We start from the raw sequence: 17,993 nt of genomic DNA, 5'->3' as shown, positions 1-17,993 counted from the left end.
ATGAAGGAGCAGTGCAACAATGTGACTCATTAGGTGTTTTTGGACCAAACAGTTATGGGTATTTTCTGAGAGGAAGTGCCCACTGGGAAGCTCCTCCAAAAGCTGTGTACCTGTCAATATGTAGGAAAATGTGCTTAAAATTTGCAAATGCCATTGCCATTTTCTTGACATCGGGCTTCATAAGTAGGAAGTATATCTTAAAACCAGTACAGGTATAATAAAAAGAAGTATTACTTTCTATCCATCCATCTGTTATTTATTAAATATCAAATAAGGCTATATACCCAGGAATTTACTTATTTTCAGCACAATATGTTGTTACAAAAATAGCTAAATGTGCTTAAAATCAGTGATCTTGAACTGTGGTACTATCAAAAATTAAATTGTTTTACTAAAAGAAATGAATTTATCTTAGGAAAATACTTGTCACTTCTTTCTTGACTACTCGGTAGCCATATCAAGAGCCTCCATATGGGCAGAGCAAAGGCAAGATAACAAATGTAACAGTGCTTTAAACCATCTTATAAAAAATAGTCTGCTTATTTATTAAAGGTTATCAGATTTGTTCTTGGATCAAATTCTTAACATGTGGGGAGATGAAAAGGGTAAGGACATTCTGGCTTCAACAAAGTAGTTTTGTGCTTGCCAGTGTTGATCAAACATTCTGGTCATTCCAGTTTCAAGCAGTAAGTTACCCAGAAACTTAAAATATAGATCATATATTTTTAATTATTTTATCTTATTATATTTCAGTTTTTGCAATGTACACGGCTAACATTTTCAAACCTTTTTTTTGAGTGTGTTCCAATCAACATAGCCTTAAGCTTGTGCTGGGAGAGATCAAACAATGAAGAATAGTGTTTGAACAACAATTGAGCTCTATGGCCCAGAGGAATAAGATACAGTATATCTGGCTGGATTTACACACAATTCTTGTTAATATGGTATGTATGTTGGTATGGATTTACACCTGAGATATGTACACTTGTGATATAGAAAATCACCAACCTTATCCTTGTTGCAACATGCCAAAGTGCTCCTAAATCCCAAATTGAAGCGTGAATTTGCTTTGTATTTTAGTGTAATGTCAACATTTGTTTTTCTTTTATCATCATTAACTTGATGTCTCTTTTGAAAGATTTTCTTGTAATCTAAATGTTGCACAAACACACATTTTATACATTTGTAGGTGTGAAGTTTCCTCCAAACTCACATTAATATTATCCATGACATCTTGGTTGTAATCACTTATGTGATGGAAGCAAATAGGATAATAGAAATGATTCTCTTGAACTGATTCCATAACAATGGGAACAGTTTGCTCATATTCAGGTGAAGTTTAATTAACAATTTTAAAACATGATGAATACATTTTTCACCTCTTGGATTGAATGACAATATTTCATTTTTTTAACTGCATATAAAAGGATTGTACTGCTAAGATTTCCTTTCTTTTCCTAAATGCCTTCTGTTAAACAGAATCTTTTTTAGTAGTAATCTTTTTTCTCCTTTTAAAATGTGTTACTGGGAACAAGAGCTGATATTGCTGTTTAATCTATATTGTTGACCTTTGTAGGCATCTGTTGGTAATGGATGAGCAGATCTCAGCATCTTCGTTGCCAAGCCACAACAGGATAAAGACATTGGCAATTTTACAATGAAAAAATGTCAACATGAGGCCATTAATCAAACAAAAGATTGAACTGAATGAAAGGTTTTGTCGATTTTACTGATTTGTTGTTTTTTAAACGAGATTAAGAAGGAAGTTACAGATTAAGAAAGAGAGAAGAAAAAATAAATATGACGTGACAGACAAGTTGTGAGGGAACGGTGTCTGCACGTTTATATATACTTGCATCAAAAATCTTGAAGACATACAAGCATCAATAAAAAAAGCATAAAAAAAGTTTTTAAAGATGACAGAAATAATGACGTTGGTGTACCTTAAATTCATTGTTTGAGTCATGTATGCAGTGAGTGTTGTCCATGGTCTTTCTAGATGTACCTTGTTGTAACCATTGCAATAAACATGCGTTTGCTGGATGTAAATATGTGCATGTCAGTGACTACGTTTAATACACATGAAACAAATAAAGTCATCTATTTTATTACAAAAATGCTCATTGTGGACAGAGAGAATTTTTATGTGAGTGTGAGAAGAGACAGCAAAGGTCCTGAATAGCCATCTCACTGAAAATGTACGCTTCATTCACTCAGATGTTCATTTAATTTGTTACAAAAAAATGCTGAAAACCAAGTAGACAGTCTACTTAGCAATGTTTGAAAAAGATTAATTCAGACAAAGAGAGGTATCTACCCTTGAAATAAATACAAACCAAGTAAAATCAAAGATGATGCAGTTTATCACTCATGACACATTTTACAGTTGATCTATTCAATATGTTCCTGAACATCCTGTTTTATTTTTGTAAAAATAATGCTCAAGGAGAATGAGGAATCATCAGTACAAAGTTCCGCATGTGATGTCCCCCAGTTCTACCTGAGATATGCCAACACTAGTCTTTTATGGAACTTAGAGAATGTCCATTCTTGGCAAAGTCCCAGAGTAGACCAAAAGGAAGGGAATGAACATGTACTCCATTGGTGAAATAACCAAAACAAGACAGTGTTACGCATTGAGTCAAAATTTGTGTGAGCGTTCAGTCATCTGCTATTGTCAAGTCCTTGGTATGAGCCAACTCTCCAACAGCACCCAGAGGAGACGCCGGGCTGTCAACCTTTACTCTGAAGGGTGAGAAGAGTGATATTTTGATCATACCACCCCCAGCCTAGATGCCTTGTGGTCCTTGTTCGGGTTGTGCCAAGGCAAAAGCAGGTTAATTGACATTAACTATCTGTTGGAGAGACAGATAAAGAGAGAGAAATCAGGCCCTGTCTTTCCTTCTCCACTAGGGGAACCCCAGCTGCTACTTGTTAGTGTGGATGAACCACAAGAACCTCGTCTACTTCCTGACTGCGAAACACCTCACCTCCAGGCAGGCCTGGAAAAAAAAGAAATTCAATTTCATGTTGTCCTATTGCCTTGGCTCCAAGAATGTTAAGTCTCCCTTCTCCATCCTGTCACCTACCTGTATAGTAGGAACACAGGTCAAGGAAGTGTCTGCTAATCTCCCTGTACAGGAGGGGTGTCAAATGGTAACACCACACTACAGTTGACAGAGTTTCCAAAATCTTTCATTCCATTGCCCAAGCAATGGAACGATGTTGGCATTGACTAAAACGATGCAGAATACAGAGAGCTGATCCAGGACTTTGTGGAGCCAGTCTAGTGCCTCCAGATCAATGCAGGGAAAACAAAGGAGCTGGTGGTGGACTTCTGCAGCCATGGACACTCATCCCCAACACTGGTGAACATCCAGGGAATGGACATTGAGATAGTGGACTCTCATCATACGTGAGTGTTCACCTCAGCAGCAAATGGGACTTGACAGACAACTCCAGTGCACTGTAAGGGAAGGGCCAGAGCAGACTGTACCTGCTGAGTGCAGGGGGCACTCCATCAGCACCTGTTCTATGGAGTGGTCTGCCGGGGCAGCAGCATCTGTACTGCAGACAGGAAGAGACTTTACAAAATCATTTTTAAGGCCAGCTCCATCCTAGAGAGCCCCCTCGACCCAGTGCAGGTGGTGGGAGAGAGAAGGATGATAGCCAAGCTATCCTGACTGCTCGACTCTCACCCCTTGCATGAGACTCTGACAGTACTGGGCAGCTCCTTCACCCACCGGACGGGCAGGAACAATTTGAGTGTGGTGGAGTGATAATGTCCCCACCCTCCATTAGCCAGCTGATGTGCCCTTGAGCAAAGCACTTAACCCCCAATATATGCTCCCCGGGCGCTTGATGCAGCCCACTGCTCCTGTGTGTTTCACTGCATGTTGCATGTGTGTGTGTTTCAATCAGTGATGGGTTAAATGCAGAAAAGTAATTTCCCAGCTTGGGATTAATAAAGTAACTTCAATGGCAGGCTGCTTCACCCTAAGTGTGTAAAGGAGTGTTACCACAGGTCCTTACCCCCAGCTGCTGTGAGAATGTGCAACCACTTCTGTTCCTGGCCACCCCCAGGTGCATTCCACTACAAACTGAATTTTGATATGATACAGTAACCTTTCTTGAGCTAGTAATTTAAGAAGAGTGAAATAATGGAAATATTGTGTGTATTTTTGTATATCTTCTTCGGGACTGATAAAGTCCTATCTTCTTATCTTATCTTTCCTCTTGATATCACTATCACAAGATCGAGACTGCCTCAGCAATGGTCTGGTATATTCTGAAAACTACATTCTCCATCTGATGGATAAATCAAATCTAGGTTTAGGAATGATAGTTCCACATGATCATTGTTTTTGTATCTTGTGCTGCTCAGGGTGGGGGTGTTCAGCAGGCTGATAAAAGGTTAGAACAGTCATCAGAGGAGATGCTGTTCATGATATGCTGTCATATACTGACATCCAAACACTCCACTGACCACAAATGCTGTTGATGTTGCACAGACACAATAGACAGATGGAATGAATGTAAGACTTGAGGTCAAAACAAACTATTAACATTTTAAGGCTGCACTGAAATAAAATCAAAGGTGGCTTGTGAAAATAAAAGAGAATACAAAGAGAAAGGGCAGAAACAGAGAATACATGGAACATGTTAAATGACAGAGAAAGGAAAAAGTAACACAGGGCTGCACAGAGGCAGGGAGGAGGGAGAGGAGGATGAGTTAAGGGAGGAGTTGAGTAGTTGAGGATTGCAGCTTTAAGCCTGGAGAGGTGCAGTGATTCATGATATCACGTGGTGAAGACTGGGTGACTCATCCGCCAACAGCACCATATAGCCGCTGCAGAGCATTCAAACACACACACACAAAAGTGCACACATTAGACAAATGTATGCATGCCTACAGTGGCTTCTGGCAACAATTAACAGAAGAGAGATGCATAGCAGCAACTATGCAGCAACCTGATAATAGGAAATAATCCAGCATGGAAATAACAAATATGTAGAGTAATTTTTCTGCGTATTTTTGACACAGGATGTGTCTGATGTTTGGAATGTTATGCAAGGGATGTTACACAGCATATTCTGACCAAAGATAATTCCCATTTCCTTACAGTGGTGCTGGAGGCCACAGTAATGCCATCCAGAGTTAACATAATAATGTATTCCTAAGATATGTAGGGCCCAGCACAGTAACTTTGGTTTTGACTGAGTTTAGTAGCAGAAAAAGGATTTAGGAGAGAAACAGAGGTTTACATGAGGGTCTGTAATCGACTAAAACATCTAAGAGCAGTCTTTTTATTTCACGTATGTCAAAATGAAAAAAAAAGTGAAAAATTTCTTTAAACATGCGTTATGATATGTGTATGTGTATGTGTGTATGTTGTATGTATGTGTATATGTGTATGTTATGATATGTATACGTGTTATGCCTGTGATTCAGATCCAAAATTGAATGTGCTCTTTCTTGGCCCATGCTTCACCCATACACCACCATGAAAATAATGACAAAAAGAAGTAGAAATAAGAAAAACTGTCATTCAGCGAAGGGTGATATATTTATATATTTATTTAGTGGTATAAAACCCTGGATTAAGGTTCCAGTCTCTTTTGGGGCGTGGGTTTGAATCCCACCGCTGCCCCGGAACTGTTAGGGAGGTGTCTTTCATTATGTATTTCTAATTTTAGCTTTATTAGTCTCTTGTGTTGACAAAAACTACATCAGCAACATAAAACTTTTAGTTGCTCTCCAAAATTATTACTTTACCATACTGTCCATTGAGTATAGTCCTCACAGTCATATTTTCCATCTAGGTTTGTCTCGTCTCGTCTGGAGATGCACGCAGCCAGTGAGAAAAACACTACCTGAAGTATTAACATGGGATGAGTAGATTTTAAACTTCAGACTTTATTTTGTTTTTACATACATCAGAATTCTTTCTCTGCATTTAACCCATCACTGAGCGAAACACACACATGCAATGAAACAGACAGGAGCAGTGGGCTGCCATTTCAGGCGCCCAGGGAGCAAATTGGGGGGTTAAGTGCCTTGCTCAAGGGCACATCCACCGACAAATGGAGGTGCATTATTAATCACTCCACCACAACCAAATTTTTCCTGCCAGTCCATGGTGGAATCGAACCAGCAACCCCTCCGGTCACAAGCCGCTTCTCAAACCTCTAGGCCACGGCTGCCCCCTAGTGTTGTGGGAGAGGCAAAAAGTGAGCAAAAAACACCATAAATATGTTTAGAACTACAAATGAACTTTCTTCTGTTGCTTCTTTTTTTTAATTTGTTTTTGTTTTTTTGCCATTGAAATAGGCCATCACTTCTCAAAATAAATGACTTTAATGCTTTGTCTAGGCCCCCATTACATAAATCAATTTTGTCCTATATTGTTAAATGTGGTGATAATGTCCCCACCCTCCATTAGCCAGCTGATGTGCCCTTGAGCAAGGCACTTAACCCCCCCCAATATGCTCCCCAGCGCTTGATGCTGCCCACTGCTCCTGTGTGTGTTTCACTGCATGTAATTTGCCGGGTGTTCCATGTGTGTGTTCAACTAAGGATGGGTCAAATGCAGAAGACGAATTCAGGGTGTGTATGTAAAAATATATATACTGTCAATAAAGCTGATTCTTCTTCTTCTTCTTAAAAAACGTCCTGGATGTGCGGTACTGACGTATTCATCGACTCGGAAGCAGTTAGATCCCCACTCTTCAAACTAAAGGGCTGAACCCAAATGTCCACTGTCTGGACCACGAATCCATATAGCACAAGTAGATCCATCCATCCATTTTCTTTCGCTTTATCCGAAGCCGGGTCGCAGGTGCAGCAGCTTGAGCAGGGATGCCCAGACTTCTCTCTCCCCGGGCAGTTCCTCCAGCTCTTCCGGGTGGACCTCATGGCGTTCCCAGGCCAACCGAGTGACACCCTGAACACCCTGATCCTTAATGGTTTTCCTTAAAAGAAAATTAGGTCAAGTGTAAGAGCAGGCGGCCACTATACGTATTGAATGGAAAGTTGCATTGTTGCTGTAGTTAAAGCTGAAGACGGGCAGATTAATGGAAACGACCTAACTACCTGAGGTCCACGAGCCCAACCTAATGGTTTTCTTTAAAAGAAAATTGTGTGGGAGTTGTTTATGTTTTGGCCCCGTGAAAGCTTGAAACGAATCTTTAAGTTTGATAGAGAATACTTTTATTCTGGAAATATTGAACGGGAAGTTGAATTGTTGTTGTTGTAGTTAAAGCGGAAAAGACCTAACTACTCGAGGCTCACGGACGCAACTGAGTTTCTCTCGTGAGAACTCTAGTCTGATTGTTGTAATGTTCTGTCAGCTTGGTTTATATTAGCAACTCGAGTCGAGATGAAGCCGCCTCATCGTACACGAAATAAACCACAATGCAACCTGAAACCAGAACCGCCACCGCAGCATTCAGGTAAACTAATCTCTAAGTGGCAACGAGCAGAACAGAGGAAGCTCCTGAACGCCCTGAAGAAACTCAGCAAGACCACTGGCGGCTGCAGAGACATAGACTACGCTTTCCTGAGAAAATACGTACCCACTCGGTCCGTTTCAGAGGTAACTCCTATTCTAGTATGACCGAATGAGTTTTTCATTCATCTGGGCTGATGGAGCAAACATTCAGCGCCAGAGTCCAAGAATTAACATGAACGTCACACACGAACACGTCTTTGTAACACATAATACAGAACCCTGCTGGTACTGTAACGTGTTTGTTTATTATTGTATGGTATGATTTTGGAGTTCAGGGGTATTCAGTGTAAAGTTAAGGAATATTGCTGAATATTTGATGTGATTTAGTTTATATTTTGGCCATTGTGAATGTCTGTTGACCCGTGTGGTTGCCGTAGCCATGTGACAAATGGACAGGAAGTTGAACTTTATTGTGAAAAGTTGTTACCATAATAAACGAGTAACGGCGGAGCAACACGGTTGTTTTTCTGTTGGTGTTGCCACAGAGCAGACTTCACGCGTTAGGCGCTCTCATGTCGTCACTGAATGTGGTTGTTGTTATAGGTGAGTTGGACAGAAGAACAGTGCAGAATAACGGTAGCCACTATAGGGGGCATTTATAAATGTTTAGTTCTGTTATTCCTAAAAGCTTACAGTGTAAGATGACACATCTTTTATTTTTTTTCAGGAAGTTATTTTAGTTTTGGAGTAATTGTATAGATGTTGATGTTTGAGACTTTTGTTAATGTAGTTCATTTTACTCGTAAGTTTATTTTTATTAAGGTTATCTCTCCAATGTTAAGTTTTACAAGGCCACATAATAATCTACAGGGCAGGAGGTTTTTGACTACACAGTTCAACAGGGCTCTGCTGCAAAGAAAATATTTAATTTTTGTCAGCTTTGCTACCTCTTGATAAATGGGAAATATTTCAGTTGTTGTAGTGAAGGCAAACAATACTAGGTAAGATAATAGCTTTACTAACCTTGATACCACTCAGCCATTAGTGGAGGATTGGCTTTTCAATTACTTTTTATGTAAGGAAATATGTATTATCTTCACAGATAATTTTTATCCAGCATTTAGTAAGCTGGAACCATTGAATGTAAGTCAACTAGCTGATCTAGCATACATTTATTTCAGTGTGAAACTGCATTTTGTTAGCACCTCAGTGAAAACCCTGCTTTCAGGAGCTCTCTATATTTGTATATGTAAAGGCATGTGGGGTGTCCCTACCTTCCATTAGGTCCACTCTGTGGTAGAGTCTCTGAAGGATAAAGTGATCTCATTGGCTAGCTTTGAGCTGAAGAAGAAGAGATGGGAGGAGAAGAAAGTCACAAAGCCCATCGAGATGTGGACACACTTGGCTTCTGCTCTGACTGGCACCCTTGAAGAACCCATTTCCACTGCTTTTTTTCAGGTACTGCAATATAGACCAGTAGGGCTAGGTTCCATTTTTGCTGTTTGAGCTGTCTTTTCTGTTTGCTTTCAGAAAGAGATCTTACTGGGTAAAGTGATTTGATGAGGTGAACTTGTATCTACTGTACCCACTCAGTTCTGGAATCACCACCTTGAATCATTTATCTCCTTCCTCCCGCTATCCTCCTGTCCTTGTGCTTTTCAGATGCTGATGGTCTCATCCACAGAGCCTCGCACCTTGAGGAACAGAGACCCTCCTCAAATCCACAGAATACCCACAGACAGGCCTGTTGGTCGCACTGTGCCTTTGAGACCAATGCCTGGTTTGCCAGTCCAAGGTAGGCCTCTGTTTTATCGAATATGCTAAAATTTGGTGGACCATGAATATCAGACATTAGGATTTTGTTTTGTTTTGTGGACCATGGTTTTGGTTAAACAGTCCAGATATTTGCACCAGGGCATCTTCCCTGGTCCTTTGCCTAAAATGCAACCAAATATCATCTGTGGCTGGGGGAAATCTGCTTGTTTTCTTCAGGCAGTCATCTTTATATGTTTTGTTTATAGCAGCATCAGACTTAAGTCATTGCATAATCTCCTTGGCCAATGCAGATTCATGAATCGTCATTGAACATCACTTTTATCTAATCATCTACACTCTGTGATTGGTTCTCTTCTTCCCCATTGCAACCTTGTTTACTTCTGTTTAGGTGTTAATACTGGTTTTTCTTTGGTTTTTTGATATACAAAGCTCATTTCCTTTACTGATTTCTTACAGTCCACAAACACTGACTCCTGTTTCTACCCATTTGTTTTTCATTTGTTTGTTTTCTGTTTTCAAGCTATATTGCTTTTAGTTTTCGATCCTGATGCTTTGTCAGCTTCCCTGGTCTGCCTGTATGTTTTCCTTTTATCATCATCCCATTTTGTTTATACTTGCTTCAGATTTTTAACACAACTGACTGAGAGCAACCAACATCTTTTGCCAGACTCCGCATTGGGTTTCCCTCTTGAAGGAAAATAATCCTTTCCCTTGTATCCATCAATAGTTCTCTTACTGGGGGCATGTTTTCTTACAATCAGCAAAGTGTAAGCTTGTTTTGATGTGCGAGTGCTCACTTTTAACCACAGACTGTTTTGCATAATTACTTATGCAGGTGTTAGTAATAGAAATACTAATTTGAAGGTGACTGCATTTTTTTTCCTCAGCCTTGAGTGATTCCATATTTTTTCCTTTGATATGCAAAAAAAAAATTCCAATACACAAAAGAATTGTTTTTGATTTGTTTGAGGTCTCTTCCACAAAGCCACAATGCAAAAAAGCTAGATGAACATCCTCCAAGTGTGATGAGTCCATAATTTTTGCCAGGGGTTGTAGCTGCTCTACTGGAAGCACATAGATATGTGTAGGACTGCAGTTCTGCCTCCTGGTCTCAACTCTAGGATGGTCTTGATTTGATTTCTAGATATGAGGGCTGTTCCATCTAAAGTGGGATTAATGACATCTCAGAGCCATTTATCTAAGCCCACATCGTTTGCTGGACACGACCTCAGTCAGCTGTTGAATATGCTATGAAACATGTCATTGCTGGTCACCCAACCCACTCTCTTTCCAGTTATTTTAAGGCCCTGTGTAGTTGTGTTTGTCTCTTTATAGTCGTTTGTCATTTCCATGTTGTTTTGAACCCCTTTGTAATTTTATCGACTTTCCAATGAATTGTTGACAGCGACTTCAAGCATAAGGTCTGGCCCAAGGATGAAACTCAGATGTATTTCTACTTTTCACCATGTTAATGGAATAACAATAGCATAATACAACTTTAACAATATAAGATTTTTTTTCCCCTCTTCAGATCAGACTCCTGGCACCAACACAGTCTGGCCTTTCCACAAAGTCAAGATTCCAGCAGCAACCATGGACCCAGTGGTTATAGTGCCAAACAGCAAAATCACTCAACCTCAGCAACCGCTTTCTACCACAGCTGGACCTTCAGCTCAAAATGTTGGCACTTCCGTAACCCAGACTACCCAGCAACCCTCAGAGCAACGCCCCACCCCCCTTTCCACCACCTCTACTTCAAAGCCCACTCCACCCAGTCCTTACATGCCCCTCTCCTCCTCTGCAACCAGTGTAACTCCTGTTCCCAGTACTACACCATCCTCTGTTGCCTCTTCCAGTTCAGCCACCTCCAGCCCCTCCATGCTCCCAGTGGGCACACCGGCTGCAGAATTTCATGCCAAGTTTGGTCGCATAAGCAAATATGCCACAAAAGACAGTCCGAGAATGTTCGGCGTCCAGTGTATAGTGGACTTTGAGAGGATATATCGCTACCTGAGTGTCATTCACAAGCCAAACGAGGAGTGTCACCTCACACCCATGGGTGAGTTGTACATCTACTGCTTGCTGTCTTTGTAAAGTGTGTTTTAATGTAAAGTCATGGTAGATATTTAAACCTTTCCTCTGCAGTCATATTCAACATCCAATATCCCATCAGTGAGTTTAACACAAAAATTCTTGAATAAATTGACAGTGTTGTGATATGTGGCTCTGTGCAATTAGCGCTGGGTACCTTTGAAAGATCGCAATACCAGCACCCTGAAAGTTATATTGATATCAGTAGTGTACTTTATTTTTTTGTCTTCATGCTTGATGTGGTGCTTTAACATGTCAGTTACATGTTACTTATGTTACTCATCCCAGTTTTTCCTGAAATAATCTTTTGACATTTTATACCTTTATTTATTTATTTATTTTAAACCTCCCACCACATGCCTTTACCTTGTTTTGTCAAAAACTCTGAACACTGACCCCACAGGCTGACCTTCATAAAGACTGACGAGTTTAAAGCTCAAAGGGGCAATCAACAGCATAGCCTGCCTACAAAGGCAAAGGATGTTGAGTGTTGAGTAGCAGTTTATTTTCCGTGCACCATGTGGCCAGGTGCTTTACCTCTTCTATGTTGTAGGCTGTCTCATCGTTGTTGCCGATGAGACCAATTGCTGTGGTGTCGTCCGCAAACCTGATGATGGAGTTGGATCCATGCACAGGTCTGCAGTCGTGGCTGAAGAGGGAGTAGACGAATGGGCTCAGCACACAGCCTTGTGGGACGCCGGTGTTGAGTGTGATGGTGGTGGAGCAGGGGTGGCCTGACCTAACATACTGTGGTCTGTTCGTCAGCAACTCCATAATCCAGTTGCAGAGGGATGTGTTGGTGCCCAGGTCTCCAAGTTAAGTGATTAACTTGGAGGGGATGACAGTGTTGAATGCTGAGCTGAAGTCAGCAAACAGCAATCGTGTATGTGTTGTAGCTGTCCAGGTGTGTGAGCCCAGAGTGCAGCGCTATGGAAACTGCATCATCAGTACTCCTGTTGCTGCGGCAGGCAAACTGCTGTGGATCCAGTGTGGGTGGGAGGGAGTTCTTCAGGTGCGCCAGGACCAGCCGCTCAAAGCCTTTCATAATGATGGATGTGAGATGTGAGTGCTACCGAGCGGTAGTTGTTGAGGCACATCGGATTGGAGTGTTTCGGCACTGGCACGATGGATGTAGCTTTGAAGCATGTTGGCACAACTGCTTGGGCACGGGACAGGTTGAAAATGTCCGTGAAAATCCGGGCGAGCTGCTCCACACATGCTCTGCGCACACGTCCAGGAATGCCGTCAGGGCCAGCGGCCTTGCGTGGGTTCATCCGGCTCAGTGCTGTGTAGACAGCGTTGAGTGTGAGCATGTGCACACATATTTGAAGCTCAGCCTCACTGCTTGTGTAAACACAGGCAGTGACACAGAGAAGAGAGAAGAGAAAAGACTGTATGCACTACCACAAACTGAAACATGTACTCAGCTCTGCAAAGCTTTCCTTTGACTTGTACATCTGCATTCCAACCCTCACCTTTGGTCTTGAGCTTTGGGCAATGACCAAAAGAAAAGGACTGTGGATGCAAGGGGGCAACATCGGTTTCCTCCACAGGGTGCCGTGCTCACCCTTAAAGATAAGGCAAAAACCTCACATATCCAGAAGGAGCTCAGAGTAGAGCCGCTTGCCAGTTGAAATGTTTTAAGATTTATAAAGCATTTCCAACTGAACAGAGACCCTGGGGTGGACAGAGAGTGTGCTGGAAACATTACATATCTCATCTGTTTTGGGAATACCTCAGGATCCTCCTTCAATACTTAAAGACCTGTAAAAATCCCCATTGAACTGCATGTCAAGTGTTTATTTGTGCTGTGAAACAATCTGAATGTTTTATTTCTCTGATTCACTTCTTTTTTTTGTCACTAATGCTGCTCCCTCTCTTCACTCTCTTTGCAACTGAAACGTACCCTCATTCTTTAACAGTGAAAAACAATTAGAAATTTTCCCTTATAAATAATTATAAAGGAATGCACAATATTATTTTCAGCTGATAAATGATAATTATCTTCTTCTTATAAATGATAGATTCATATTTCATACTTTTACCCAAGTGCAGCAGTTTGGTGTCACTGATGCATCAACAGTGTACTAGCCTTATTCTTATTCTCCTTCTTCTTTTTGTTTATTGGTGGACCATACACCACCTTTTAAGGTGCAGACCACCCTCCCACAGTATGGACATGTGTAGATGCTATGCTTGTTAAAATCAGTTTGGCTTCATAGTATCTTCTCTATTTATCTGCTATAATTTCATTATCGACTGATTATTCATAATACAAATTTTACATCACCAATAATGTGTGTGTTTGCTCTGTGATTCTGATCTGCTCCAAAATTTAATGTGTTCTTCTTTGGCCTATGTTACTCCCCTCCATCAGTTTTCATGAATATCAGGCCTTTAGTTTTTCTGTAATCCTGCTGACAATCACAAACAGTCCAAGTGAAGACAATACTTCCTTGGTGGAGGTAATCATTTCATATCCTTATGTATTGGACAATAATATATTGGCCAGCAAAATATTATGCACCTCTAATGTATTAGTTACTATAAATTTGTTTGTAGATGTTTATGTTTTTCTTAGAAGCAATACAAACTCTATCAAACATTTCCCTACCAATGCGTTTAAATCAGGCTAAATTATTTTTTTTTTCTGATATTGTTTTGTCTCTTCAGAGAGTGCTATAGTGTTGGATCTGTTAAAGTCTCTCCCAGAGGAACTTCCACTGCTGGACTGCCACAAACTGCACAAACATCTGATTCAGGTACAGTAAACTGAGTACAGAGATAAAAAAAGTTGTTGTTTGCCTTATTAGTTTTATTTCCTCCATGAGTAAGTATTCTGGTCAGCCATATCAGTCAGTGCTCTACAGACCAGGACACCCGAAGACCTCATTCAGAGCAAATAAGGCAATGTGGTGATAAGCACATTGTTTTGCAGCAGTGTGGGAGGACGCAGATGGGAGAGTATCACCATTTAACCAAATTTAATCAAACTTAACCCTTTTTAAGTATATTATTTTTAATATAGTTTTACAAAGTTTACTTCTATATTGCTTTTACACTTTCTTGCAATGTAACAATACAGTACATTAAGTGCTTTTAATTGTCTTTGTCTCGGGTTCCTCACAGCAGACTTCACAAGTTTTATACAGTACATAAACAATGCTTTTTGTCAGAGCAGGGAATGAATAAGCATATTTGTTCACCATCATGAAGTTTCCTTGATTCCGGCACATTTTTATTATTTCAGAGAAGCTTTTTTTTTTTTTTTGTCACGTGGAATAACATAGACTCGAGAAAGCACTTGATTTTGTGTTCCATGCATAATTATATAAATACGCATGTATGTGTTTACTACTTGTCAAATGAACTTAAATCAAACTCGCAAACCTTTTTTTTGAATTTGAAAGTATTAAGTCTCATTTGACAAGGAGAGTACAGATGCAAATAAAATCCAAAAGTCTGCTTCAAATTTATCTGGTTAGCAAAAAAAGTACAGTAATCGATAGTAGTATTGTCACTCGGAGACTAAAAAAAGGCACTAGTATGAAAAAGTGGATTTTACTACCACTTCCTTGTAAATCTTGTAAAAATAAAAACTGGTTAGACATGGCTTTATCAACATTATCAACACCGCCACGACCCGTACAGACCTGGTATATACAGAACTTGCCAAATCGTGGGTCCAAAAATGTGTTTATTTATGTGCTGCATTAATCTTAGAGCCTTCCTGTCCGTATCTTCAGGTGCACCAGTGTCTCTCATCTCCTGCTGACTCCAAGACTGCAAGAGAAATGTTTCAACACCTGAAGGATGAATTTGGTGCTCAGACGGAGACACTGAGCAGTCTAGACGGTCAGCAGAACACCGCTGGGACTGCTGAAAGCAGTGATGTTACGGACAATGGAGGAAGGGAACCACAGCCAGAAAAGGTTCAGAGCCAGTCGTCAAGGAACAGTAACACACCCAGCCAATCAGGGGACACGGATGTGATGCTCAGTCCACCTCTCAACCCGTTTATGATTCCGTTGAAATTGTTAAGGCGCAAATAGATTGAAGAGAAATGTGCAGTGGTTTGTGAGGTGTGCTTTGTTCAGTTACAAATGACTTGGCTGTTGTTTGCGTGAAGTTACTGAGCTGGGTGTGGACTTATTTTGTAAAATGAAGAAAAAGTTTTTGTACAGAGCTGCACGCAATAATTATTTTTATTTTTGATTAATTTGCAGATTGTTTTGGGTTTTGTTTGGTATTTTGGGGCATTTTTGTGTATATAGTATAATGATTTTATTATCAACATAGTTGCTGATCAGTTGCTGATGGACTAATTGATTCATTTTGCAATTGTTTCAGCTGTATTTATATTCATTAATTAAGGTGATGCAAAAATATTAGTAGTGAAACTACAGCCTGAAAGGCTGTAACAGTGCCTAAAATAAAATGAATAAATTAAGGAGTACACTATGATTTTACAGTTTACATTTACAATTTATAAAGAAATACAATTTGTTTTTAAAAAGAAATACTGTTTCATTTTGAAGTATGCTTTCACTGTGCAATGAAAACAAGTCTGCTCTAAAAATCTGCTCTAAATCACAGAGCTGGGTGTCCAAACCCGTATTTCATTATTCTACTGTCTTTTTGCAGTGATGTATGTTAGTCTTTAGAGTAAGACTAGGTGCCATTTGAAATGTTTTAAATCTAGTGGCAATGCAATACCCGATATCCTGCGCTGATAACTACAGTAGGTAATTTCTGCCTTTTTTCTTAAATCACAAACTTTTTCTGTGATTTAACGAGGCGCTAATATGATAATTATTTTCAGTTTTTTACATTTTCCTCTTATAACTATATAATGAGAAACATACGAGCCAGAAACTATGGCTCAGGCAACATATGCATAGCAACAGCAATAACAACAGAAATACTGGAACTGATTTAATAATAATGTTGACGATATGATAACAATACTATAAAAATATGACTCAGTGATAAAGTGTGTTGTTTTGTTGTTTTCAAGGTGGTATTACTATGAAACAAATGAGAGACATCTATCTGGTGGTTAGAATTCCCAGTAGAAGACTTGAACAGGTGTTGCATGGAGGATGAACCTGTAAAAATAAATTAAATAAAGCACAAAAGAAAAAAATATTCATTTCAATTAATGTTTGATCTTAAAGATATCTCCCTCTGCTGATAAATAACTATCAGATAACAGAATGGAAAAGTTAATGGGGCAAACCTTTAATTGTCAAATCGTATGTGTTGAGATGTCCTAGAATTTCAGATCCAGATCTTCAAGTTGAACTGTAGCCGGCTCTATGACCAACCCAATGTACCGACTATCGGCGGGGTGGTTCTCCCTACGGGACGAAATCGAACTGATAGGATCGTGATTCTCAAAATCACATAAAAAAAGAATACATGAATGTTACAGCAGTTCATTATAATTTTCATTACTATAATTTTCTTATAACTTGTGAAATGTTAAAATCATATTGAGGTGGTAGCAAAAAGTGAAACTAAACAGTTGAGATTTTGTTTTACTTATCTTTTTAGTAATGTCATTTCTCATGTTGTTAATTGCTTTCCTGCCTGTACAACATCCATTGCACGTCTGCCCGTCCTGGGTGAGGGATCCCTCCTCTGTTGCTCACCCTGAGGTTTCTTCCATTTTTTCCTGTTAAAGGTTTTTCTGGGAGTTTTTCCTTAGTCGATGTGAGGGTCGATGGGCAGAGGATGTTGCTGATGTTATGTTAAGCCCTTTGAGACAAACTGCTTGTAAAAATGGGCTATACAAATAAAGTTGACTTGACTTGACTTGACTAGAATAATGCGTGAAAAATATGGTGATGACATCACGGTGTAACACCTTCCCCTTTTAGATCAGCTACAGAAACTAGCAGACAAAATGAAATGAAAATAAAAGAAAATGACAAAAAAAAAAACAAAAACTATTCATGATGTGGAAGAATAGGCCGTGAGATAAGAAAAATGTAGGGCAGGTTGAGACACTGAGAGGGGGAAAAAAAACAGTTTTCTCATTTTTTTCGTTCATAGAAAGAACTGGATTTCCTCCCTGTTTCAGCCACACCTTCGGGACACCAAAACCAACAGCCTGCTAATCTGTGTCGAGAACAGCTGTCCACGGCAGAGCATGTTATGCCAGACTTACCGTCAGCTCCACCCCTGATGTGACAAAAAACTTCATGTTATTCAAACTTATTCTGAAAATGAGAGTTTTGTATGTGCTTAATCTCTTTTGAACAAGAAGAACACATCACAGCTTTGTTACACGTCCACACACACAAAAGCCCAAAGCCAAATTTATTAATTTAAGTGATAAGAAGAAATAAATATGGTTTGTGGATGAAGATGTAGTCAATAATGTAAGGCATGTATTAATTAAAATAAACCACTTGCAGTAGTCACAATAATACATATTTTCATTCATACTATGATAATATGAGAATTAATTAGAGACAGATAGATAGAAAGAGCTAGGGTGAAGGCTAAAACATACAAACCGGCAATTTCATCATGCAGATTTGAACATTTATGAAGAACTGAAGAGTGAGACAGTTTGATGAATTATGCCACATATGGTGTGCACTCTCAGTGAAGCACCACTGAGGGCCACTGTGGTCTCATTTTAATGGAGCCTCCCATCGCTGCTGT

At 39.8% G+C, this 17,993-nt stretch overlaps 1 protein-coding gene across 1 annotated transcript; it reads left to right on the top strand.

The window, feature by feature from the left end:
* Positions 1-7,242: 7,242 nt before the first annotated feature.
* Positions 7,243-16,311, top strand: snapc2 (small nuclear RNA activating complex, polypeptide 2). The gene is made up of 6 exons (XM_046381240.1): positions 7,243-7,595; positions 8,736-8,909; positions 9,114-9,246; positions 10,759-11,286; positions 13,992-14,080; positions 15,065-16,311. Exons 1-6 carry the CDS (start codon positions 7,380-7,382, stop codon positions 15,368-15,370), a joined length of 1,446 nt encoding a protein of 481 aa, XP_046237196.1. The 5' UTR covers positions 7,243-7,379; the 3' UTR covers positions 15,371-16,311.
* Positions 16,312-17,993: the final 1,682 nt, after the last annotated feature.

This window comes from Scatophagus argus, chromosome 23 (assembly GCF_020382885.2).
Source record: "Scatophagus argus isolate fScaArg1 chromosome 23, fScaArg1.pri, whole genome shotgun sequence".
Taxonomy (NCBI): Eukaryota; Metazoa; Chordata; class Actinopteri; family Scatophagidae; genus Scatophagus; species Scatophagus argus.
This window is presented reverse-complemented; position numbering and strand designations above follow the sequence as displayed.

Coding starts and splice junctions, on each gene's coding strand:
- snapc2 (XM_046381240.1), top strand. CDS start 7,380: ATGAAGCCGCCTCATCGTACACGAAATAAACCACAATGCAACCTGAAA. Junction 9,247..10,758: donor GCCTGGTTTGCCAGTCCAAG/GTAGGCCTCTGT, acceptor TCCCCTCTTCAG/ATCAGACTCCTGGCACCAAC. Junction 11,287..13,991: donor GTGTCACCTCACACCCATGG/GTGAGTTGTACA, acceptor TTGTCTCTTCAG/AGAGTGCTATAGTGTTGGAT.